The 23,970-nt window shown below is 59.7% G+C and overlaps 1 protein-coding gene across 1 annotated transcript in view; it reads right to left on the bottom strand.

The window, feature by feature from the left end:
* Positions 1 to 23,970, bottom strand: part of PLXND1 (plexin D1) — a 53,276-nt gene that overhangs the window by 5,814 nt on the left and 23,492 nt on the right. The window contains exons 9-31 of the mRNA XM_028127692.2: positions 18,067 to 18,171; positions 14,934 to 15,023; positions 14,649 to 14,742; positions 13,334 to 13,488; positions 12,348 to 12,499; positions 11,334 to 11,433; positions 11,097 to 11,236; positions 10,180 to 10,347; positions 10,009 to 10,099; positions 9,544 to 9,807; positions 9,307 to 9,456; positions 8,427 to 8,541; positions 6,885 to 6,992; positions 6,662 to 6,774; positions 5,784 to 5,888; positions 4,950 to 5,080; positions 4,456 to 4,654; positions 2,367 to 2,513; positions 2,004 to 2,160; positions 1,388 to 1,491; positions 1,244 to 1,307; positions 451 to 485; positions 85 to 189 (exon numbers count right to left, since the gene is read on the bottom strand). Coding sequence (XP_027983493.2) covers positions 85 to 189; positions 451 to 485; positions 1,244 to 1,307; positions 1,388 to 1,491; positions 2,004 to 2,160; positions 2,367 to 2,513; positions 4,456 to 4,654; positions 4,950 to 5,080; positions 5,784 to 5,888; positions 6,662 to 6,774; positions 6,885 to 6,992; positions 8,427 to 8,541; positions 9,307 to 9,456; positions 9,544 to 9,807; positions 10,009 to 10,099; positions 10,180 to 10,347; positions 11,097 to 11,236; positions 11,334 to 11,433; positions 12,348 to 12,499; positions 13,334 to 13,488; positions 14,649 to 14,742; positions 14,934 to 15,023; positions 18,067 to 18,171 — 2,892 coding nt within the window. The remainder of the gene's footprint in view (positions 1 to 84; positions 190 to 450; positions 486 to 1,243; positions 1,308 to 1,387; positions 1,492 to 2,003; positions 2,161 to 2,366; positions 2,514 to 4,455; positions 4,655 to 4,949; positions 5,081 to 5,783; positions 5,889 to 6,661; positions 6,775 to 6,884; positions 6,993 to 8,426; positions 8,542 to 9,306; positions 9,457 to 9,543; positions 9,808 to 10,008; positions 10,100 to 10,179; positions 10,348 to 11,096; positions 11,237 to 11,333; positions 11,434 to 12,347; positions 12,500 to 13,333; positions 13,489 to 14,648; positions 14,743 to 14,933; positions 15,024 to 18,066; positions 18,172 to 23,970) is intronic.

The following is a 23,970-nucleotide window of genomic DNA, read 5'->3' as shown; positions in this document are numbered from 1 at the left end:
TCGGGGCTCTGAGCAAAGGGAGGGCCCTGAGCCCTTAGCCTCTCACCCTGGGAGCCCAGCTGGCTCCGCGGAGGCCGGGCCTACCTTGGTAGACAGCAGGCGGGTCAGGTAGATCTCGGGTAGCACCTTCTTGCGGTGGCTCTGCCGGTGGGACTTCTTGGGCTCGGCCAGCTCGTCTGTGGGCAGCACCTGGGAGGCCGGAGCGGCGGTCAGTGCCGGGGCCAGGCACTGCGCTCCGCCGTCCCAGGGGAGGCCCCATCCTTCTCCCAGAGGCACTTGGTCTGCACCAGTGACCGGGTTCCCTGCTGATTCTGGATTCCCATCTCCGCTCCCCACCCCCAGCCTTTCCCAGAGCCTGGGAGGGTTCTCCCCAGAGGACCAAGGTGGCAGGAAGCCACGTCCACACCCAGTGAGGGGCGGGAGCCCCAGGGCCAGAGGCCGGGCACTCACCAAATGGAAATACTTCTCTGTGTCCAAGTCTTTCACTGCGAGAGGAAAAACACACAATAAATAAACAAGTGAGGGGAGGGAGAGGGGGAGAGAACAGATATGGAGCAGAAACCAAGAGAAAAGGGTGAGTTCCAAAGAGACACATGGAGAGAATGAGACAGAGTGAGTCAAGGAGAAACATGTGAAGAAAGAGATGAGAGAGATCCAGAAAGACGCACAGAGGAAGAGACAAAGAGAAAGACAGCGGCATTGAGAGAAAGACACATGCAGGTGAGAGGAGAAGCAGGGAGGGTGCGATGGCGAGGAACAGCGACAGGGTCACACAGGGAGAGAGGAGAGGGCCCAGGCAGGAGGGAGGCTGCCCTCGCTCACTTCCCCACCCGACCCCACAAGCTGCGGGGAGAGAACCCAGGTCCTGCTCCTGACCTCAGAGGGAACCCCGAGACCCAGAAGCATGAAGCCTGGGGCATCTGAGGGTGTGGACGGTGGGATTTGAGGCAGAAACACAACCTAAACCCTAGACGGGCATGCCAGCCACCCCTCTGGCCTGGCAGCTGCCCAGACCCATGGTAACCACGGCCCGCCCTCCTGAGGCCTCTCTCGGGCTGCCCGCAGGAAGTCAGCCTGAGAGGCCCGGTCACAGGCCCTGCCAAGCAGTCCTGGGTCACAGGGGCCTGGCTTGGCCCCTGCCCCAACCACGGAGGCCACAGCCCGGCCTCGTGAAGCCTCGGCCTCCCCACGGGGACCGCGCAGAAGGGGCCCTGGCCGCCCTCCCCACGTCCAGCGGCGCTACCTCGGCCCAGCGTGTTGTCCTTCTTGTCTGTGAGGCTCATGGCCAGCGAGGCACCTTCGGGGATCTGGCAGGAGGGGAGAGGCTGAGGTCAGAGGTCAGGTCAGGGGGGCCGCCAGTGGGGGCTGGGCGGGGCTGGGAGCCCACCTTGTAGTGAGCCAGTGTGTTGAGCTTCTTGCGGCCATCCTCCACCACCGAGGTGTCGTCCAGGTCCCGGAGGATGTAGCTCTGCGTGCCCGAGGCGAACCACTCTGGAGACGGGGAGCGGGGGGTCAGGGGCAGGGCCAGCCGAGGGGACAGCACCAGCCTGGCCACACGGGGAGAGGCTGCTTGCTCTCTGAAACCTGGGGCACGCCACGCTTCTCTCTGAGCCTCCATTCCCCCTCTGTAAACAGAGAGTGGGGAGAAAACCGGGGAACAGGGTGCTGGGAGGCCGGAGCCGAGCTCGATCCCGGGGAGGAGCACAGAGCAGGAGCTCTGGAAATGTCCTCCTCCTCGGGGTTGTGACTGCTGTTACTGCTGATGAAATAAGGAAAGGTGCCCCCAGCCCTGGCTGGTGTGGCTCCACTGGGCATTGTCCGTGCAGCAGGAGCTTGCCCGTGGTGGGCTCGATCCCCAGTTGGGGTGCACTTCATCTCCATGTCCCCAGTGCCCACGTCTGTGCCCATTTGCTGAGGGAAAGGAGCGGACTGGTATGCCTAAGGCAGGGGCTGGCTCCCACCAACACAGTCTGACACCCGGGGTACCGCCCGCCCCTGCCCACCGAGGTCGACGTCCTCGGCGCGGGGCCACTGGGAGTAGGGCACGTTCTTGCAGAAGGCCTCCAGGATCTTCTCCTTCACCTGCGTCAGCGTGTCCGTGTCCATGGCCCGCACGCTCAGCGAGTCCATGCCGCAGCCCTGGAAGGACACGTTCAGGTTCTGCAAGAGAGGAGGAAGGGGAGGTCAGTCCGTCCTCACCGCCACTACCGGGGGCCCCGGCAGGCGACAGCCCACCGGAGGAGGCCGGGCCAGAGCGTAGCCTCCAGGCACGTGGGGACCCCTTCCAGCCAGTTCAGGAGACGGCTCCCCCCTTGCTTCCCAGCTGCCCTTGCCCAGCCCCCCCCCCCGCCCGCACACCGGCTCACCCGGGGCTTGGCCTCAATGTTCTCCCGCAGCAGCCACTCCTCATTGAGCGTGTAGCGGGCCTTGCCTGTGATGGCATCGATGGAGCCCTTGTTGATCTGCTGCTTGATGGCACACAGGAGCAGGAAGAACGGCTCCCCGACCGTCTCCTGGGGTGGACAGGGGCTGTCGTCAGGGGCCGAGGCCCAGCCTGCCTGCCCCCCACGGCCTCCCTGCCCCCCCCTCCACATCCCAGCTCCCAGGCCTCCGGAACACCTTCATGGCTGCCTGTGTAATACCCTTCTCTTGGGTCCCGGTGCCGTCCCCCCAGCCCCCTGAAGTCTCCATGGACTCCACGGTCGAACACCACTGGCTGCGGGCGGGCTCATCCATTTCATCCCTCACTGCTGAGGCCGAGAGCACGTAACCAGCCCGGGGTCAGCCGCAGGAAGAGGCACAGCTGGACGCGGACGCCGGCCTGGCTGACTCCCAAGCCCGTGACTTTCTCTGCGAAGCCTCCCACGGTGAGTTCGGGTGGAAGAACACAGACGTGGTCCCCACCTCCATCGCCGCGCAGTGAGAGTGGAGAGTCCTGGGCTCAACTGGACTCTCCCGCCCTCGGCCACCCCCCGCCCCTCCAGTCTCCCTTTCATCAAGTTCACAGCCATGAGCTGATTTTCATGGTCTTTTTATAGCAAGGGATCAGGAATTACACTGATGGTAGAGACTTAGGTAAAATGGTAAGCTGATTTAAGGAAAAAAATTAAGTACATAATAGTGTTAGGCAGATTTGGCAAGATGATGAAGATAGCACGCCAACTCCTTTTTTTTTTTTTTTTTTTTGTTAATCCTCACCCGAGGATATTTTTTCCACTGATGTTTAGAGAAGGTGAAAGGGACAGAGAGGGGAGAGAGAGAAACATTGATGTCATATCGATTGGTTGCCTCGGGAACTGAACCCGAGACCCTTTGATGCGTGGGCCGACGCTCTAACCACTGAGCACACCAGCCAGGGCAAGCATGCCAACTCTTACTCCGGATCTAGTTCTCCAGGTCTGGTGGTGGGAGCCGCTGATGCCCCGTTTTCTGGAGCAGGAAACGAAGGCTCAGAAGGGAAGCCACACAAAGAGGCCTCAGGAGCTGGGTCCAGAGTCCACGGCAGCCCCTACGGGCCCTGCTGCAGCCAGTGCAGACCGATACCAAGACCAGTGACACGGGGAGAGCCGCCGGGGGCCGTGTGATGGCCCCGTCCTCGGCCCAGCCTCCTCTGCTCCATCCCCAGCCCCCGTCCCCACCACAGGGCTCCTCCCGGCTGCCTGCCCTCACGAGCCCCACACCCAGGGGCATGGCCCACATGACCGAGAGGGGGCAATGCCTTTTCCAAGGCCGCACAGCTGATTTGTGCCAAAGACTGGACTCAAACCCAGGAGATCTGAGGCCCTGGTTCTGGGCTTCAGTCAGGCCTCTGCCCTTCTCCTGGGATCCCCCAGATGACTTCCTGGCCTCTGCAGAAAAGCCCTAATGGGGTCCCTTTGGCAGAAGGCAGACGGCCCTGACCACCTGGCCTCCCCAGCCTTATCTCATCAGAAAGACTCACCCGCCTTCCCTCAGTTCCTTTCAGAAACGGCCCCTCCTCCTGGCGCTGCCCCTGCTGCCACCAAAACCTGGGACCCCCTCCCCACCCAATGCTTCCGATGGCTCGTTCCTACTCTAACCTTACTTGGGCCGCCACCTGGAACCCGCCAGCCCGGTCAGAAGCCTCAGCGGTGGAGCTTTGCTATTTTAATTTGTTTCCACATCTCCCTCCCCTAACGATCGGAGGGCTTCAGTGGCTGAGAGGGTTTGGTGACTGAGGACAAGCTCCCCGACATGGCCTCTGTTCTGCCCCAGCGGGCTCTGCGCCTCGCAGGAAGCCAGGCCTCCGCGGAGCCTCCGTCCCCGTCTGCATAATGGACCCTCGGGGCCTGTCCCTGCCCTCCTCTGAGTCCCCCTCCCATCTGCACACAGGGGTAACTCTCCTGGGAGAGCTGGCGGAAGGCTGAACCAAGTCCAATCCACCGCGGGGAGACGGCGGTCCCTGCCGTGTCGGTGGCGCCGTCACGCCTGCCTCACCCTCAGACAGCTGTACATGCAGATGGACATCCAGTTGGTGAGCATCTTCTCAACCACGGACTCCGTGCGCCGCAGCATGAGCTTGGGGTTCTTGGCGGCGGAGGCGTCGATGAGGTCCACCAGCAGCTCCTTCATGATGCTGGTGTAGTACTCGAGCTTGCCGTGGAGCGCGATGGTCAGGAGGGAGGCCAAGCTGCACCTGTGGGTGGGCATGGGCGTCAGTGGGGTCGGGGGGGGGGGGCGCACAGTGGCGGCTACAGGTGGCCTTATCACTGATGTGCCGGCGCAGGTGGAATCCAGGCCCAGGAAGGGGAGGAATGTGGGGTCTCAGAACCCCCAGTACCCCGACTTCATGTTGGAGGCCAGCTAGCTGCCCAGAGGACATGGCGATTTGCAAACTTCCCGAGCCCAGGGTCCAGCCAGGCTGACCCAGGACCAGTGGGACCGCAGACAGAGCCCCCCCCGCCCCGCCCCCCGGAGCCTCGCAGCCCGACCTGTCCCGCACTGCGAAGTCCTTCTGCTGCTCCAGGGCGTGGACAAAGACGATGAGGAAGTGCTTGTTGTTGAGCAGCGAGGAGAACAGGCCGATGCCCTCTTCCATGTTGGGCCGGCAGCTCTCGGGGATCTGCAGAAGCAATCGGTGAGGGGACCCGTGTCTGCCTGGCCGAGGGGTCGGCACTGAGGACTCCCCGAATGGCTCCTCGAATGCCTCCTACGACGGGGAATTCACTACCTTGTCATGGTGGGTGCCTCCTAACTGCCCGTGACTGGGCACAAAGAAGGGCAAGAGTGCCTGGGGCTAACCCAGCATCCCCATGAGGGACCCTCTCAACTACCCTCTAAGGCAGTGGTCAGCAAACTGCGGTTCGCGAGCCACATGCGGCTCTTTGGCCCCTGGAGTGTGGCTCTTCCACGGCCTGGGCGAGTCTATTTGGAAGAAGTGGCGTTTGAAGAAGTTTAAGTTTAAAAAATTTGGCTCTCCAAAGAAATGTCAATCGTTGTCCTGTTGATATTTGGCTCTGCTGACTCATGAGTTTGCCGACCACTGCTCTAAGGCACAGGCAGAGTGGGATGTCAAGGGAGGCTCAGTCCTCTCTCCTCTCTGCCTGGCCTGGGGGCAGCACTTATAACACCCTGAGGGGCAGCTTCAGTGCCTCCTGGGATGAAGCGCTCACTACCTTCCAATGGCAGATTCTCCTCCCCCCATCCCTCCGCCCCCGTGATTGGGATCAATGGACCCGATGAGCTGGAAAGTGGAGCCTGACAGGGACTGGGTGGCCCAGTGTGTGTGTGTGGGGGGGGCGGTTAGGGGGGTTGAGGGTACTCACCTTCCACTCTCCCAGCAGTGGGTGTGTCTCTTGCACGGAGGAGCTGCCCTGGGAGTTGAGGGTCTGGGAGGGCAGTATGTAACGCTCTTCATAGAGGGAGGAACACTGTGGAGGCAGACCCAGCACCTCAGCAGGGCTGGACTCCCCTGACTGGTACGCAAGGACGCTCAACAAAGGCAAAGGGACACTTTACAGAGAAAGACAAGGCAATGGGCCACGGCCACGGAGTCCCAGGATTCCAGAGGCGTGGGGAGGGGCGTCCCCGGGGGCTTCCTGGAGGAAGAGGAGTGGAACCAGCATGCGCCAAGCTGTAGCAATGCCAGAGGGCACAAGGCTTTCAGGAAAACGAAAGCAGCTGAGTGTGGAATGAGGGAAACGGAGGCAGAGAGGCTGCTGCACGGTGTGACCAGGGCGAGAGGAGGGCGTTGGCCATCAGCACCAAAGCTCTGGGCAGGCCAGGGAAAGTGGGGACAGGGCAGCAGCCAGGAACAGGAGGAGGCGAGGAAGGGGTGGGCAGAGTCCAGGGGGCAGGAAGAGGGTATGTGGAGACCCAGAGAAGCCTGGCTGGGAAGGGGCCCGATGTAAGAGAGGCTAGCAGGGCACATGCAGCTTGGGCCACCTCTGCTCACCCCTCAGTGAGGGGAGAGGTAGCACCCTAGGAGGAGCGTGGGGCTGGCAGCCAGCTTCTCTACGGACAGTTAAACATCGAGTGAATAATGAGGGAAAGTGGGTAGAACCTGGGCCCCTCCCGGCAGGCCCTGTGGATCTGCACTGCTCACGGGGCCCACACTAGCCAAGCTTCCCCATATGCACAAAGGTGCCCTGTAGAGCGGCACAGCCCAGAGCCCCCGAGGGGGCAGACGAGGGCACCGGCTGACCTTAGGGAAGAAAGTGCGGGTCACAAAGTGCTTATACTCCAGGAAAGGAATGCCCTGGCTGCGGTTCAGCTCCTTGGTCAGATCCGTCATGTCCGTCTGCAGCTCGGCAAAGCCTGGTGACAGGAAGGCAGAGGTGAGCGTGTCTCAAACCCATTCCCCAGCTGGGAAAGCCGAGGCCCCGAGGCCCCGAGGCCCGTGGTCCTGCCTGGTCCCCACCCACTACCTTTACGGATCTCCTCTCGGATCTGAGACTCCATCTCCTCCATCTGCAGCAGGGTCTTCTGCCAGTAGCGCTCAGCGCGGCGGCTCTTGGTGCAGAAGACAAACAGGGCTGCGGGCATTGGAGAGGGGGTCAGGCCTTGAAAGCCCTTTGGAAAGCGTCTGTTGGCACCTGCTGTGCGCAGGGCCTGGAGGGAGAGGTCGGCCCCAGCTCCACCTCCTCTGGGGCAGGCGTGGCCAGGTGCCCAGGCCTCCCCTCCCCAGCGGGCTAACTCCGACGGGGCAAAGGGTTTGGAGAAACCAGTAAAATAAGGCTCAGTGTCCCATTCTTATAAAAAGAAGTGTGTGTGTATGTACAACAGTGGTAAGCAGTGGCTTTCCCTATGGATGGATTACATGTGAGAGAATTATGGGTGATTTGTGGGTTTTTTTTTTTCGTTTTAGCATTTTCAATTCTTTCTACAATGACCTAGTGTTACTTGTGAATTGAGAAACTTTTAAAAGATTACAAAGCAGTATTATATTATCCCTTTCTGAGTTGGGAGAAGGGATATATATATGTGTAATATATATAATATTAAAATATTTTATATTCTTATGTATAATACATATTTGTACGTATTATATAAAACTTTAGGAGACTGGCAGGAAACATACCAAAATATATAGGGTGTTAATGATGGATGTGTGTTTTTTTTTAGTTCACGGATTCCCTAAAATTTTCTACATTGAATATTTTTTAAAGACAGCTTTGTTAAGATATGATGCACACGCCATGTAACCCATCCATCCATTTAAAGAAGACAATTCTAATGGCTTTTAGTTGTGCATCCATCACCTGGGATCCTACAACATGTGGTCTTTGGTGAGTGGCTTTTCATTTGGCATAATGTTGTCAAGGCTCAGCCATGATGCAGCATGAGTCAGCACTTCATTCCTTTTTATGACCGAACAATATCCCGTTGTGTGTATACCTACACTACATTTTACTTATTCACCAGGTGATGGACATTAAGTTGTTTCTCTTTCTGGCTGTTATGAACAATGCTGCCATGAATTTTCATGCACAAGTTTTGTGTGAACATGTTTTCATGTCTGTTGGGTAGACACCCAGGAGTGGGATTGCTGGGTCACATGGCAGCGTTTTGTTTAACACTTGGAGGAACTGCCAAAGTATTTTCCAACCCCACCAGCAGTGTATGAGGGTTCCACTTTCTCTGCGACACTGAATATATTACCTTTATAACCACTGCTTTAATAGTGGTATAACAACCCTCTCTTAAGTACCTTCAACAGCTCCCTAATGATTCACAGAAAGGTTCCCGATTCCTCTGCGTGCCCTCCCAACATCTGTCCTCCCATTCGTGCTGTAGCCAGGCACCCCTCTCACCCACCTCTGGGTGCAGGACCTGTTCCTACCCCCACGCGTGTGTTCAAGCTGTGCCCCCAGCCCACTATGCCTTCTCTTCTATCTGCCCATCTTCAGGGGGGTACGGGGGGGAGGCCTGCCCTCCAAGGTGTCACAAGGGTGGGGGGGGCTCCTTACCAACCACAGAGAGCAGCAGCAGGACGCTGCAGATGACGATGGACACAATGATGGCGGTCTCACTGCCGCCCAGCTGCAGCGTGGCGATGGTCTGGTTGAAGTTCCCTACCTGGATCTGCACAAGATAGGGGAGGGGTTGTAGCTTCCCTGGACTTGTGCCTCGGCTCTTCTCCTCACTAGCTATGTGTCCTGGGCAAGTCACCTAACACACAGACAACCACGCCCACCTCCAGGGGGTGCCTGAGGACTAAAGGAGGTAATGCTTGTTGTGCTTTGAGTCCTGGGCCTGGCACAGAGGAGAAACTCAGTGGCGGGTGGGGGGCGGCTGTCATTATTACTAAAGCCTGGGAGGTGAGGCTGTTGTCCCCAGGTATCTGTAGGGTTGTCCTGGGAACAGGAGGTGTCTGAGGACTCTGAGGGCAGAATTGGGACCGAGGTGCAGATGAAAGGGAGCTTTCCCAGTCAGAGCTGCCTGTGAGGAAATGAGCTCCCCAGCCCAGGAGGCATGCAAGCAGGTACGGTGCAGAAAAGATCCCACTTTCTGGGCCTCTCTCTCCTCCTCTGGCTTCCCTGCCCTCCATGATCCTGTGTGATGACTGGCAGCCCAGACTCTGGGGAGAGCGCCTCGAACAGGGGCAATTTCTTAGGGCCTTTCAGAGTCCAGCCCCATCAGGCCTATTCCTGACCTTGAGCAGGTCCCTACTTTCTTGGCCCTGTTTCCTCATCTGTCACGTGGGGATGTCAAGCTCTGCCTTGCTCTGCCTGCCTAAACTACTGAGCATGAAAGTGCTCAGTTCCAATGTGCTGAGCCAGGGACAGGCACCTGCAGATGGGGCTGGGAGCCATGCCCACCTCTGCCTCCAGAGCCCCATGCACTCACCGTGATGGGCAGCTGCCCCTCGGCTGTGCCCAGGGACTCATTGACCGAGCAGTGGATGACTCTCTCCGAGACGATCTGGATGTCGCAGGCCACCTGGCCTATCTTGACCCGGTACTCATGGCGCTCCAGCCCCAGGCTGTCCTGCTCTTTCTGTGGGCGAGGAGGGGAGGGCTCACCGAGGCCCATGGCTGAGCTCAGCCCATTCACTGGCCCCACCCGGCACCCGCTGACACTCACATGGATGACTAGGGTGAGGGGCTCCCCAGGGTGGTGTTTGATCCACTTCTCCCTCTTGGCCGTGGAGAACTGAGGGTCAGGGAGGTAGTCCAGGCGGAACCTGCTGCCCCGCTGTGCCTCCTCGGAGTCCAGCAGCTCCTCGGCCACTGCCACCTCGTCGGTGTAGGCCCGCCCGTTGATGAAGAAATCCACTGGTGCGGACGCGTTGCTCAGGGCCCCCGGCGAAGGGCAGGTGATGAGGGTGGAATTGAGAACCTTGCAGAGCTGGTGGGAGAGGGCCATGGGCCAAGGTTGGGGTGAACAAACAGACATGGAGAAATGGGGAGAGTTTGAGGTTTAGGGAGACGGAGAAGCAGAGAGAGGGGGAGAGAGACAAGAAGGCATGGGGAGAGAGAGAGATGGAGAGAGGCAGCAGAGCGGGGGCTGCCAGCCACCCCCACCACCTCGGTCCCCCGCCCCACTCACTGTGGGCTGTCGGCCGATGGGGTGTACAGCCATGGACACGTTCTGCACCATATGGAAACGCTCACCAGCCACCGTGATGGTCCTGCCACCGCTGTGGGGACAGCAAGCCCATCAGCCCACCTGCAGCCCCAGAGAGCGAGACCCGCCCGGGGGTCGGGGCCTGGGTCTCACCTGACAGGGCTGCGGCGGGGACTGATGGCTATGATGACGGGGTTCCGCATGTACCAGAAGGTGAGGTTGCCACGCACGCAGCCCCGGTGCTCGAAGCGCACACACACGGGCACGGGGGCTGGCAGGGCGCCCCCGGGCACTGTGCAGGTGATGCTAGCCTCTGTGCGCCTGTGGGGGGGCAGCGAGCTTTGTCAGCAGGGCCCCCGCCTCCCATGGCTTGGCCCCTGCCCCACACCCCCTGCCCCACGGACCAGGGGCACAGGCCTTTGCACTTGGCCCCCACCCGCTCTTCTGCCCTCTTGCACATGAATCTGTTTCTGTATTCCCACTGCCGTACGTCGCTCGGGCTGTCCTCTCCACCGAGAACGGCTTCCCTTCTCTCTGACCCTGCCTGTACTTCCCAACTGCCCAGTCCCACCTCCTCCAAGAAGCCTTCCCAGAGCTCCTCTCCCAACTCCCGCCCCTGGCGAGGGCCCTGTCCCGTGGCTCTGAAAGCCCAGACGTTTCTCCCAATCCAACCCCACTGGACATTTCTATTTCCTGTGGGAGCGTCTGCTTTTCCCCGAGGGCTGAGACGGTGTTGGGCTCATCTTTTTGTCCCCATCCATGAAGCCTGCTGGTACACATTAAGTGCATAATAAAGACAGAGCTATTTCACCAGGAGCTAAGGATCTCAGAGTGTATGCAATCACCACCCTTTTACTGCAGCTGTCACTTAGGAAGCACCTACTGTATGCTGGGCACAGAGTGCTTCCCATAACTCCCCGTTCTTACCAGATGAGGAGGCTGAGGCTCGGAGGGGAAAGGGCTTGGCCAAGGGGTGATGCTTGATCCCAGGGTAGTACCCCCACCCCTCCGGGCCCCTAGCCCCGTGGTTTCTATGGGCCGGAGGGGGCAGCTGGGGCCCAGGGGCTTACATGAGCTCCGTGCAGGGCTCTGTGTTGTTCAGCAGGACCTGGAGCTCGGAGCCCACGTGGAGGTCGCTCCCGTGGATGGTGATCCTGGTGCCCCCTGCCTTGGGGCCCACGGCAGGCTCCAGGGAGTGGACCAGGGGCAGCTGCGGGGCGGGAGGCAGGTGGTCAGGCCTCGAGCCCGCCCAGGGGGTGAGCCTGGCTGGGTGGGCGGGCGGGACAGGGGGCGGCGGCCTGCCTTACCACGTAGGAGAAGCGCTCCCGCGACTTGCCCTCCTTGGAGACGTTCACCGTCACCACGTCGGAGAATGCCCCTGCGGCCGGCCCCGTGGCGCACACGATCCTGGGGGAGGCAGCTCCGGTCAGGAGAGCCGCCAGCGGAGCACGGGGCCTATCAGGCACTGCCCCATTTCTCCCGTGAACAATGTCCGCAATTGCACCCCAGGATGTGTGCGCTCCCCATCCTTGCACTCAACCACCTGTCCCTCCCACGCACAGCTGGGGCTGGTGTTCAACTGGGACACGCCTGAGGGCATACACCCCCCCCTCCCCCGAGTTCCCTATCAGTTGGAAAACAACCACTGAGCCCCCCAAAATGTCATCCTGGCTGTTCCCAGGGACCACCGCCCCCCCCCCCCCACACACACACACACATACTCTACAATTTCCCCACAATTCTGCAACTATATGACAAGGGGTTAGACAAGATAGCCTCTTAGGACACTTGCAAGTCCTATGACCACAGAACATTTGCTGGGCTGGTGGCCTGATCTGCAAGCCTGACACATGGGCTCCGAAACAACATCCATTCCTTCATTCCCTGCTCCAAAGGTGTCCCCGAGCCCCGCAGGCCAGGCCGATGGCTGCAGGCCCGGATCTCTGCACCCACCAGCAGCCCGCACACTCTCTTAACTGCACTTTTTCCCTTTTCGTCAGAGCAAGGCTCCTGTGGAAGTTGGACTGGTCTCGGGGAACATGGGAGGGCTTCCAGAGGAGTGGGCACTTGAAGGCTGAGTGGTGTCCCGAGCAGCAAAGGGCACGATGTGTGGTGGGAATGATGGGAGCAAAGCCCAGGAGACCTGGGAGTGAGCAACTTCGGGGGGCGGGGGATGGAGGGTGTCTGCTGAGGAGGGTGGGATGGCCAAGGGGAGAAGGGAGGGCAGAGATGAGGTTGACACTGCTCAGAGAGGTAGAGGTGGGGGGGGGGGGGAAGGCCAGAGGTCACTCAAACTGCCTCAGGGACTGCCTGCTACTTACTCTTCCGACACGGTGTATCTGTCCGCCAGTGGCTCACAGGCCACACCGCCAATCCACACGCCGTGGGCCACATCGCTGAGCCGCCGGCCCAGGTTCCTGCCGTGGATGGTCAACAGGGTCCCACCGTCCAAGGGGCCACTCAGGGGCTCAATCTGCCGGTGACCAGAGAACAGGGTTCTGAGGCGGGGATGCCGGCGGGGATCCCCCCACTGCCACAGGCTCCCGGGGAGGCGGGCCGCACAGACCGGCCACTTAGGGGAGGCCCAGAGAATGCTGGGATTGCTAGTCACGTCACAGGTCACTGGGGCTGCCAGTGAGGATGTGTGTGTGTGTGTGCGTGTGCGTGTGTGTGTGTGTGCGTGTGATTAAGTCCGCTAGGGTCTGGGGCCACAGAGTGTATGTACACACGCAATGCTATTTGTTGGGGGGGGGGGTGTGTGTCCTGAGGATACCGAGGTCCACTCTTAGTAGTCACGTCTGACCACATGATCCTGCATCCCAGCCAGAGCTGACTGGGCCTGGGACAGGCCCCTGACTCAGGCCAAGACCATCAGCCTCCTACCCCGACCCACCCAGGCTAAGCCATCAGAACCATTCCCTGAGACATTTTTCTTAATTAAAACGGAGGCTTGGGAGTGACTGGCATCCTCCGCTGTCACCATGTCCCCTGCCGTTGCTATAACACTAGAGACACTCCGTCCGGCAGCCCCGCCACCCGACTCCCCAGGCCCCTGCCCTGCGGCTTTTCTCCGAGCACTTGCCGCCTCCTGAATGTGACTTATTTCCTCACTCATCCCTATCGAAAACATGCGCTCCGTGAGGGCAGGCACTTGGTTTTGTTCACTGCGATGTCTCCAGCCCTGCAGAGGCCTAGCACCCAGGTGTTCAACAGGTAACAGCGCATGCGTGTGCGGGGCGTGTGCAAGCACGTGTGCTGTGCGGGAGCACAGGCAGGGGCTTCCACGGGGGTGGGGGTGTGTGCTTACCGCCCGGATCTCGGGGGCAGGGCAGGCTCCAGGCAGGGGCTGCAGGGGCCCCCGAAGGCGGCAGCTGTCACTCCACACACACAGGTGGCCCAGGTCCTCCCGGCCCAGGCACTGGGAACAGTCGGGGCTGCCCATGGCGCAGTTATAGACCTCCACTGGGAAAGACATGGAGGCACAGGGCTCAGCCCCCCATGACCGCTGTCCCCTCCACACACACCCACTCCCTGTGGTGTTCCACCCAGAGGCAGGTCCTGTTTCTGAGGGTCAGGACCCCAGGAGGTTCTTAGAACTTTCTCCAAACCTTCTGGGGCCTGTGCTAAGCCCAGGACAGCCACAGCCTCATTAATATCCTTCAGCCCCACCTCAGTTCTATCAGACGGGAACTGTTTGTTAGCCCCATTTGGCAGACAAGAGACGAGGCTCAGAGAGGCAGAGTGACTGGTCAAGGTCACACACAGCCTACGAGTGACAGAGCTGGGATTCACACTCAGGTCTGAGCGGGTCTCTTTGCCCCACAGCGGAGCTCCGGGATGCCGGGACACACGGAGCAACGTGGGTTCTGCGGGCCGCAGACCCTGGGAGTGGCCCGAGAAGTCCTACAGGGAGGATTCTCCAGGGCCTCGGTGTGCAGGCTGGGTCTGAGGCCTCCGTGGTGGGGATGTGGGGAGCCCATGTCCACTCGGGATGTCAGAGACTCCCCCATGAGCAGACAGGCCTTGGGAGAGTTGATTCAAACATCTGGGGAGAGGAAGGACACCAACCACCGTTTGGGGCTGATGGTGCCCCAGCGCCCGCTAGCTTTGTGTGCGTCACCCCAGCCCCTGCAGAAGGTCCTGGGCCCTCCTTTCACCTGGGTACACTGCGGCCGGAAAGGGAAGGGTCAGGACATGCCCGAGGTTACACGGCCATTGGCAAGGAGGTGACCCGAGGGCGTGGCAGCTGGCCCCGAGTAGCCGCTCAATACAGACGTACGACAATTGTCACCACAATAAATTCAATGAAACATTTAAATAATTTTTTAAAAAATTAATGGCACAGAGTGGAGCCCCAAGCCAACCTATGAGTATGTAAACTGAGGAAAAAATAAATCTTTGGGTTGCTGTTTTTCTTTCAATAAATAAATAAATACTAAATGACCAGGTACTGGATGGCAGGGCTGGCATCCGAGAGCCTGTGTGCATTAGGGAATGGCGAGGTGGGGCAGCTGTGACTGTCCAGTGAGCACTGGAATGAGACCCCCCTCCCCCCCCACGGCTGAGCCCACCCTTTGTGGCTGAGTCCCCGGTAGCCATGCGGGGGGGATGGGGGCTCCAACCTGTCATGGGGTCAGGGCTGTCCAGGAACCGAGCTGGCCGTCCCTTTAGTTGGAGGCTGAGTGGAAACACCTGGCTCTTCTGGGTCGTGTGCAGCTGCAAATGGATGGGAAAAGCATGAGGGGCGCGGACGCCGTTCGGGTCTCTGCTGGGGAGAGGATGCCTAGAGACAGACGGGGCAGAGCTGTTGGGAATGGGGGACCAACAGCAGCAAGAGGCCAGGTGGGAAGAAGACAGTGCAGCACGTGGACTTGTGCAGGCCCCCCCACCCCCGCCCCCCCACTCACCACCACGTGGTTACAGAGTACAGCTGAGTCATTCACCCACACGGCCTCAAAGATCGCCTCCTGCCCAAAATTACACTCCAGGGCTGCGCTCTGTGGGAAACGGGGGGTGGGGGAGGAGAGTCTGGTCAGCACCCCCTGCCCTCCAACTCCATCAGGACCTCATGGACCACTGCCCTGGAGAGTGGGCTTGGCCCTGCTCTCAGCCTTTGCCTAGGCCAGTGATGGGCAACCTTTTGAGCTTGGTGTGTCAGACTTCGCCGAAAAACTGAGCAGAACTCGGGTAGTGTGTCACTTTGAGGAAAAAAACTAACTCCAAGACTCTAGTCGCAAATGTTTCATCCTCGGCATGCGGCCGCGTGTCATCAGAAATGGCTACGCGTGTCAGTGCTGACACGCGTGTCATAGGTTTGCCATCACTGGCCTAGGCTGTACCCTCCTCCAGAATGTCCTTTCTTGCCTCCATGCCCAGTGCTCGAGGGAGGCAAGGAGTACGTGAACTCCTAGAACTCCGGCCTGGGCGCTCCGTGTCACCAAAAGCCTCTCCCACACCCTTCTGGCCCAAACGAGAGCCTTTTACTCAGCACGCTTAACACCCCACACCTTACACCCCACACCTAACACCCCACACCTTAACACCCCACACCTAACACCCCACACCTAACACCCCACACCTTAACACCCCACACCTGAACACCCCACACCTTAACACCCCACACCTAACACCCCACACCTTAACACCCCACACCTGAACACCCCACACCTTAACACCCCACACCTTAACACCCCACACCTTAACACCCCACACCTTAACACCCCACACCTAACACCCCACACCTAACACCCCACACCTTAACACCCCACACCTAACACCCCACACCTTAACACCCCACACCTAACACCCCACACCTAACACCCCACACCCCACACCTCTGCCCCACAAGCCCATGCCCCAGGCAGACAGGACACTCTTGGACATAGCACAGACTGTCCTACCCTCAGGCCTTTGACCAAGCCCATTCTTCCACCCCGAAAGGCTTATCTCTCCTCCTATCACCCAGCAAAACTCCACAGTCTTCAAAATCCAGCTCAAATATCCCACATTCCAAGCCTTCCCAGACCCCCTCAAATCAGGGGCATCCTCACGTGATCACTCACGCAGCAGTGAGCATGTGGGTGCAAGCAGAGGTTCTATTGAGCCCCTAACGCCTACCCCCCACCCTGTATGTGAAGGACTGCCTTATCCCGATGCCCAGGCTGTTCCCACCTGTCCCCTCACCCACTAGGAGGGCTGGGCTGGGTCTTGATCCCTCTGACACCTGGGGAGCTGACAGCAGCTGAAAGAGCGCAGGTTCTACCTCTGGGTTCGAGCCCCATCTCTGCTACTTCCTAGCTGTGCAACCCTCTGCATGCAGTCCTCCTCTCTGAGCCTTGGTTTTCTAAACTCTGCAACGAAACAAGCCTCCCTATTCTGCAGGGTTGCTGAGAAAAGTGGAGATTGTGTATCTTTAGTAGGTTGTACACTGTGGGTGCCTAATATGTGCTGGCTGTTATTAGTATGCAGAAGGCGCCCGATAAATGATGGATGAATAGACAGGGCCCGATTCCCCAGTCTCATCTTGCCCTTGGCCCAGCACGGGGCTTCTGGGGAGTAGCATCAGCAAATATTTGCTGAGTGAACAAACTCGGGTTTCATGAGTGTTAGGACAGCCACGTGGCAGGACTTCCTGTTTATGTACCTATCAATGGCAGATGTGACACCCCGAGGAGAAGGCAGGTCAGCAACCTTTCCCCTACCCTGCCCCCACCCCCCCCTTCGCTCTGAAGCTAGCACAGGAAAGTGGCTGTTGACAGGGCTGAGAGCTCCTTTGTCCCCTGCGATGCTAAGCTGAGAGGTGGGTCTGTCCTTTGAGTCCCTGAGCTCAGGCCTTGGCCACCTGGGGGCCGGCAGGTCCAGCCTGTCCTGGGGGTCGCCAGGGTGTAGGCTCAGCAAACAGGGCTGCTGCAGACCCCAGGCAGGGGCTCTGCCCACTCCCACCCTCAGTGCTCTAGAAGCAGGCCTGAGGGAAGGAGGGCGGTCACGGAGGTCAGTGAAGGAAGACACGTGTCCCCGAACAGCCGGAAAGCAGCAGCCAGGACCAAACCCAGGGCGTGGGCCTCCCGCGGGCGGGTTCCTGCAGCCCCGGGAAGCAGCACGGTGCCCCACATGGACCCAGACCCCTGGAAGTTCGGGGAGGCTGAGCCCCAACGGCTGCAGGTGGAGTTTGAGGGCCCAGGGCAGGGCCCCGCCTGCCCCACACGGAGCTCCAGCCCAGCCACATCCCGGGTGCCCAGCACGTGGCCCCCACGAGTGACGACAGGCCCCAGCTTCCCTGTGAAAGTGACAGATGGCGAGCACCCAGGAGCTGGGGAAGGGGGTGGCTGGCACGCTTCCAGGACTCATCAACGCTTCCCACCCAGAAGGGACCCAGAAAGGGGCGACATCCCCTCCCCCAGCCCAGATGGGAAGTGGGGGAAGGGAAGGCTGGTTGTGGGGAAGAGCACTCAATCGGGAGTCAAGGGCTAGGGTACGAGTCTAGCCTGACGTGCTGTGACCCGGGGGCATCAACTTCCCTTTTCCGAACCTCATCTTCCCCGTCTGGACCATGGGGCATGGGACGGCGGGGGCTTCTCTGGCCATTCTCCAGGGAAGACTGGCAGCCACCCCTGGGGAGATGTGTCCAGGGTCGCATTTCAGCCTGGGGTGGGGCAGGACGGGGTACACATGGGCAGTGCCCACCAAGGGCAGTGATCCAGCTCTCTTTGTCCAGGACCCCCAGACTCCCCTATCCGCTGGGGATCTTAAGCGGGTAGGGCAGTCTGGGGGTCCTGGACAAAGCATTCTGATACCCAGTGGGTCCTGGCCAGGGTTCCCCTTTGCCTGCTGGTGGCCTGCTGTCCCCTAGGCCTAGGCCTCCCCACCCACTTCCCTTTCCCTTTTCTGTGCAACCAGAGCGGGGCTCTCTCTAGCAGAACCTGGAAACTCAGAGCAAGGAAACCAAAACGTGGGTGGTGGTGGGCCCCCAGCACGGGGCCCCCCTGGGACTTAGCTCCCCCAGCCTCCCGCCCCCTCCCACCGGGCCTGGCCCCCACTCACCTGGAAGAAGGCAGCGTTAGCCAGACGCACGGGGATGGTCTGGGAGCTGCCTGTGGGCATGGGCGCCAGGGCTGAAGGCAGGATCTGGGGGCAGTCCTGAGAGCTCTGCGGGCAAAACACAAGGAGGTGGAGTTGGCCGAGGAGGCATTTCGGAAGAGACGGCTTCACGGCCCCCCAGCCTGCCCGTGCAGGCACGCCGCCCCAAGGAGACGCCAGTCAGCTGGTGTGAGAAAACACCAGCAACAAAACTGTGCGGTCCACAGCACTGAGGGCAACGTGCCAGCGAGTCCCAACCATCTCCTTTGATCCTCGTGGCAACTCCATGGGCGGGAAGGAACACTGGCCCCATTTCACAGATGAGGAAACCGAGGCACAGAGAGAGGACAATAACCTGTCAAGTGGTAGAACTGGATCCCTCCCATGCCTCTTAGAGGAGGCCAGGAGGCTGAGGTTGAGGATCAGCCCCTGTAAAATGGGGGCTGTGCCCACACCCCAAGACCCCACCCAGCTCTGGAATGCCGGTTCTCAGGTGACACACATGAATGACTCAGAGAAAAGGAACCCGACTTCTGAATGGCCCATGAGAGACAGGCGCTGTGAAGGTCCCGGTGCCACCAGGCTCCGGCGGATGGACAGCCTTTCCCGCTGCCTGGCTTCCAGTCACAGCCCTGGGCAGAGGCGCCAGCTCCCAGAATCCCAGGGAGGGCCTGGGCATCATCATTCCCACGGCAGAGGTGGAGCCACTAAGGCTATTTCAAAAAAGGAAGGGAGGGAGGGAAGACGGGCAGGCAAGAACCCGCGGTTCATGCCTGTCCAGTGTGGCTCAGTGGTTGAGCGTTGACCCGTGAACCAGGAGGTCACGGTTCGATTCCTGGTCAGGGCACATGTCCGGGTTTCGTGCAGGAGACAGCCGATCAATGATTCTCTCTCAGCATTGATGTTTCTCTCTCTCCCTCTCCCTTCCTCTCTGAAATGGATAAAAATATATTTTTTAAAATAATACATATATAAAATAAAAAGAATCTGAGGTTCAGAGAGGTGGGGGTGGCCTGAGGTCAGAGGGCAGAACTGGTCTTTGAACTCCCATCTGTCACTCTCAGGCCAGAAACTGAGGCCCAGGCTGAGGGGCAGAGACCAGGGGCTGCGCCCACCGTGCCAACCTCTCTGAGCTGGGAAGTGTGGAGCTCCTCTCCTGCCCCGGGTTCCCGGCGTGCCATGTCCTTCCTCCTCAAACTCCGAGAGCCTGACTGCTGGCACCCTGAGGGAGGGGAGCGTAGGGGCCCTGGAGCACCCACAGCCATACACAGGGGCCAGCCACCCTTCAGCCAGGGGCTGCCTGCTCTGCTCTCCCGCCCAAGTCTGGTTGGGGAGGGTTTGGAAACACAATGATCCATCTGTCACCTTGAGGTCACCGCCAGGGTCAAAGGCGTCCAGGGATGGAAGCTGGAGGCCTGCTCAGGGTCTTTTCTCCTTACTACTAATCAGGGAAGCCTCAGGGGTCTGGCATCAAACCAGACCTGAGGGGATGCCAAGGCCAAGAATAACTAATGGTCACGCTCATGACGGTGGCAGCCACTGCTCACACCGACCTCACTGTGCACCTGGACAGTTCTCGGCACCTGGCCCTGTCCTTTTACACCAAATCTTCCCTCCCTCAACCCTAGGAAGTAGGTGCTATCATCACACCCATTTGACAGACAGGAAACCGAGGCACAGAGAAGTAAAATGGTTTGCCCGAGATGGAATGTGCGGCACGGAGGGCTCTAGTTATCCAGACGTTCTGCTGACCACCAGGCCAGAAACGTCGCCCAAACGGGTGGGTTTCCTTGGGAGCTGTGCGTGGTGCAGAGCCCAGGGCCTCGGCTGAAGAAGCCACACAGTCAGGCCCTGGTGAGGCCTCCTGAGCCGACAGTGCACGGCTGGGAGGTAGGAGCCGGTGTCCGGCCCTGTGTGAGCGCACATGTCGCTGTCCCTCTCGGAGTCGTCGTCCTGTGTGAACGCCATGGAATTCCAGGGAACGGAACCCACATGTTTTCAATTAGGGTTCCCAGCTGCCGCCAGTTCTGCTTTGCAGCTGGCTGGAGACCAGCGGCTCTGTCCCTCCAGCTCCTCCCTACCCATGGGTAGGTGGCCAACAGAGGAGTCTAGGGGTGAAGGTCAACAGAGAGGGGCTCCCATAAGAGGCCCTCCAGAGGGAATGATGTGGGACCATCTCTGAGGGGCCCCTGACTCCCCTTGACCCTTATAACCCACTTGGACGTTTGAACTCATTCTACTGAGCAGAACCAAGGCTGAGAGTGCTGGCTCAGTTCTGCCCTCCTCCAATGCCTCCCCCAGGGTCAGCTAAGCCTCCATGGGGGCATCAGGTGTGTCTGCTGCTGGCCTCCAGCCACGACCATCTGCCTCCAACTCTGGCTTGGCCTTTGGGGAAGTTCCCCCAAACCCAGCCCTCTGGTTTGGGAAGACAGACCCTAAACCCCAGCCTCAGGGATGGGTGGGTGCCCAGACCACCCGGGCCCCAGCAATTGGTTCAGAGGATGTAGGGACCTCTTGTTCAGCCAGAGTGTGACTCAACTATGGGACTCCTGCAGAACTAATGAAAGCTCTTCTTTTTTTTTTAATCTTCACCTGAAGACAGCTTAGAGGGAGAGAAGGGGAGGAGTAGGGAGGGGGAGGGGAGGAGAGGAGGGTTGGAGGGGTGGGGAGAGAAACGTCGATGGGTTGCCTTCTGTACATGCTCCAACTGGGGATCAAACCCACAACCCAGGCAAGTGCCCTGACTGGGAATCAAACCGGCAACCTTTCAGTGCACAGGACGGTGCTCACCCAACTGAGCCACTCCAGCCAGAACCAATGAAATTCGCTCTTCTGTTTCCGGGGCTAACGGGATGGGGAGCAGCCTGAAGGAGCCGGGCCCATCTTGCTGCCCGGAGGGATGACCTGCCTGAGCATGGAGCCCACCCAGAGGGGTGGGGAGGACCCCGACCACCTTGCTGGAACCCCTGGATCCAGTTGTGCCTGAAGGTGAGGCCACCCTCCCAGGCCTTTCACTCACGTGGGTCAGTTAATTCCGTTGGGGCTGAGGCCAGTTTGAACTAGGGCTTCCCTATTGCAACCAAACCAAGCCACGTGGCTTCTCCCTTTGCTGGAGGAAGTTCAGGGCACAGCCTGGGGGCTCAGGAGGGAGATGGGGAGTGGGGACAGATGCTGGGCAGCAATGCGGGGAGCCACGATAAACCCCCGTGAACCCAGCACGTGCTGCTTCACAGAGGGCCTGACCTGTCCCTATGCTGGAGCTCACAGACGCTCCCATGTTCTCTACCAAGTTCAAGGGCAGAGAACTGGTATCCCGATGAAGGGAGCACTGACCGGCCCAGGGGCGCTGAACCCACTGACCTGTTCCCTTTCCCTCCCTTTCCTCAGTCCCATCCTCCCCCTAACCTGCCCCACATTCCTACCAAACCACGCTTTCCACTGGCTCCTCGGGGAGGGAGGTGTCCCTCCAGGCTCCCCACCAAGAGAGCTGCCCTCCCATCCGCCGAACCTCCTTGCTTTGAAGGCCTGAAGTCACACCTCCTGGGGGATCCACCCTCAGGGAGGCCACGCCATCCTCAGAAAAGCTGAAACCCTGCTCCCAGCATCCTCTATGCTCCCACTTCCTTCCTCTGGGGCCTGGGAGGAAATAGGGAAGTAACCCACGTCTCAGCCCCAGCACCTGCTTCCCAGGGACACCGCCCAGGCCTTGCTCAAGGCCACCGCCTCCTCCCAGCTCCCGAGGGGTCCAGAAGGATGTTCCGACCCCGCCGCCTGCCGCCGGCCACAGGCGTGGCGCCTCCACAGCTAACTGGCGCTCAATTAGATGGCAAATTAAGCACCGGTCAGAGCCTCCTGCAGGCCCAGGGAGGGAGCTGCGTCTTTTCCTGCTGGATTACCGTAATCCTTTAAGACAGGCCCTCTCTGTGCCCCCACCCACCTCCTGACCCACACGGAGCACAGATCTGGGGAGAGTGGGTCGTGAGGGCACCGCCAGAGAAACACCTCCAGGCTGCTGAGCTCCTGGCACCAAGGCCCCCTTCCTGTCCCACCTCGCCTTTTACGGAGCGCCTACTGTGTGCCAAGCAGGAAGCCGGTACCTTACAGGTGCAGCCTCTGAAACAGGGCCCACTTTACAGATGGGGATGCAGGCACAGAGAGGGCTGGTGGCTGGCCCAGAACCATGCAGCCACGACTCACCGCTCGGGTCCTGGCTCACGATGGGGCGGGCAGCACGATGTCTACCTGGGTTCTTCCCCAGGGCCCGGACTCAGGCATACAACAGGTGTTTAATAAATGCTAAACACACTGGGTTGAGCCTGGGGTTCCCCTCACCCCACCACCCTTCCGGGGGCAGGCTGCCAGCTCACATGCTCCCCGCTGACATTCACGGAGTCCCTACTGTGTGCACAGCCCTGGGTTGGGGGTTGGGAGATGTGGACCCCAAACAAGAGCAGGAGTCCTGGTCAGTCCAGGCTGGAAATGCCAACGTCCTGCAGAGACTTGGGGCCTCCCCTGTGGCTCAGCCACCCAGCCTCCACTGGTGTCCCCCAGCACAGAACTCCACATCACGGCCTCACTGCTCTCCGCTAAGCACGGCTCCTGGTGGACTCCCCTTCCTCAGAGGCCTGCTGAGGCTCAGGCCGGAGGGGCTGGAGCTGGAAGAGTGCGGGCAGACAAGGCTTCAAGGATTCCTGACGCGTTTCTCTGGGTCCCGTGCCAAGAGGCTGGGGCTGCTTCCAAGGATCCATGTCCAAACTGGAGCCCCAGTGACCTCCTTCTGCTGGGGGCCAGGGCCCCTGGCTCATACTGACTACCTCAGTTGTGCCATCTGGAAAATGGGCAGAAACATCCCTTTCCTAGAGAGATGAACTGCAGGCAGGGACCTCACCCTGGTCCCTTGCAGCCCTCATACAAAACAGAGGGCCAGCAGCCAGGTCTGACAGGAGATGAGCTGTGGTCTCAGGACCCCGCGGTCCCCCAGCCCCAGGCCAGTCATCCCACCCCAGCCAAAGTCTCAGGAATCCCATCTGGTCATTCCTGGCATTCGGCTTGGAATAGCCTTGGAGGCTCTGTGGGCAAACGTAAGAGGTCACCCTGCAAGTGGACTCACCCCAGAAACAACCAACAAAAGGTATGCCGCATTTCCACTTGTCTTTTTCCTCCTGTTCCCCACGCTACCACCACACCTGGCCCCGGTACAATTAATTAAGCCTAGCCAACCCGTGGCACCGGGGAGGGCCCGGCCCATAGCCAGTGCAGAATCAGCCCGTGGAGCCCAAGGGACCAGCATGAGCAAAAGAGCCTGGGAACATGTGGTTCCTGAGGCAGCGTGCCCTCCGCACCCAGGGAGAGGCTGGCATCCCCGACTCCGGGTGCCCAGGGCCAACGGGAAGAACATGGCCTTAGAAAGAGGGGTTTGGATTCAAATCCCAAGTCTGCTACTCCTGGACCCCCTAGGGTTGCTGAAAGTATTAAAGGTGAAATTAAACCCTAGTCAGTCCTGGCGCCATGTGCGGAAAGGGGCCCTCCTACTGCAGGTGGGAGTACAAATTGGCTCAGACTTCTGGAGGGCAGCTGAGCTAAAGGTGTAAAAAAATAGAGCCACACGTTCACCCCAAAATGCCACTTCTAAGGATTGGTCTGCAGGGAACACTCAAGGATGCGCACAGTGCCCTGGCGGCATTAGCACGCAGACAGCCATCCGCGTGTCCAACAACGGGGGACTGGTTACATGCGCTATGTGACCGGCCAGCACAGCTGTGCAATGTGCTGCCAAAGAAGAAAACTTAATGACGTGGAAATGTTTCCAACATATTAAGTGAAAGAGAAAGAAAAAAAGAGGCGATGAATTAGTGGAGGCAGAGGGCA

The sequence above is a fragment of the Eptesicus fuscus genome, chromosome 18 (assembly GCF_027574615.1).
Source record: "Eptesicus fuscus isolate TK198812 chromosome 18, DD_ASM_mEF_20220401, whole genome shotgun sequence".
Lineage (NCBI taxonomy): Eukaryota > Metazoa > Chordata > Mammalia > Chiroptera > Vespertilionidae > Eptesicus > Eptesicus fuscus.
The sequence above is the reverse complement of the archived record's forward strand: the minus strand, read 5'-3'. Positions and strand labels throughout refer to the sequence as shown.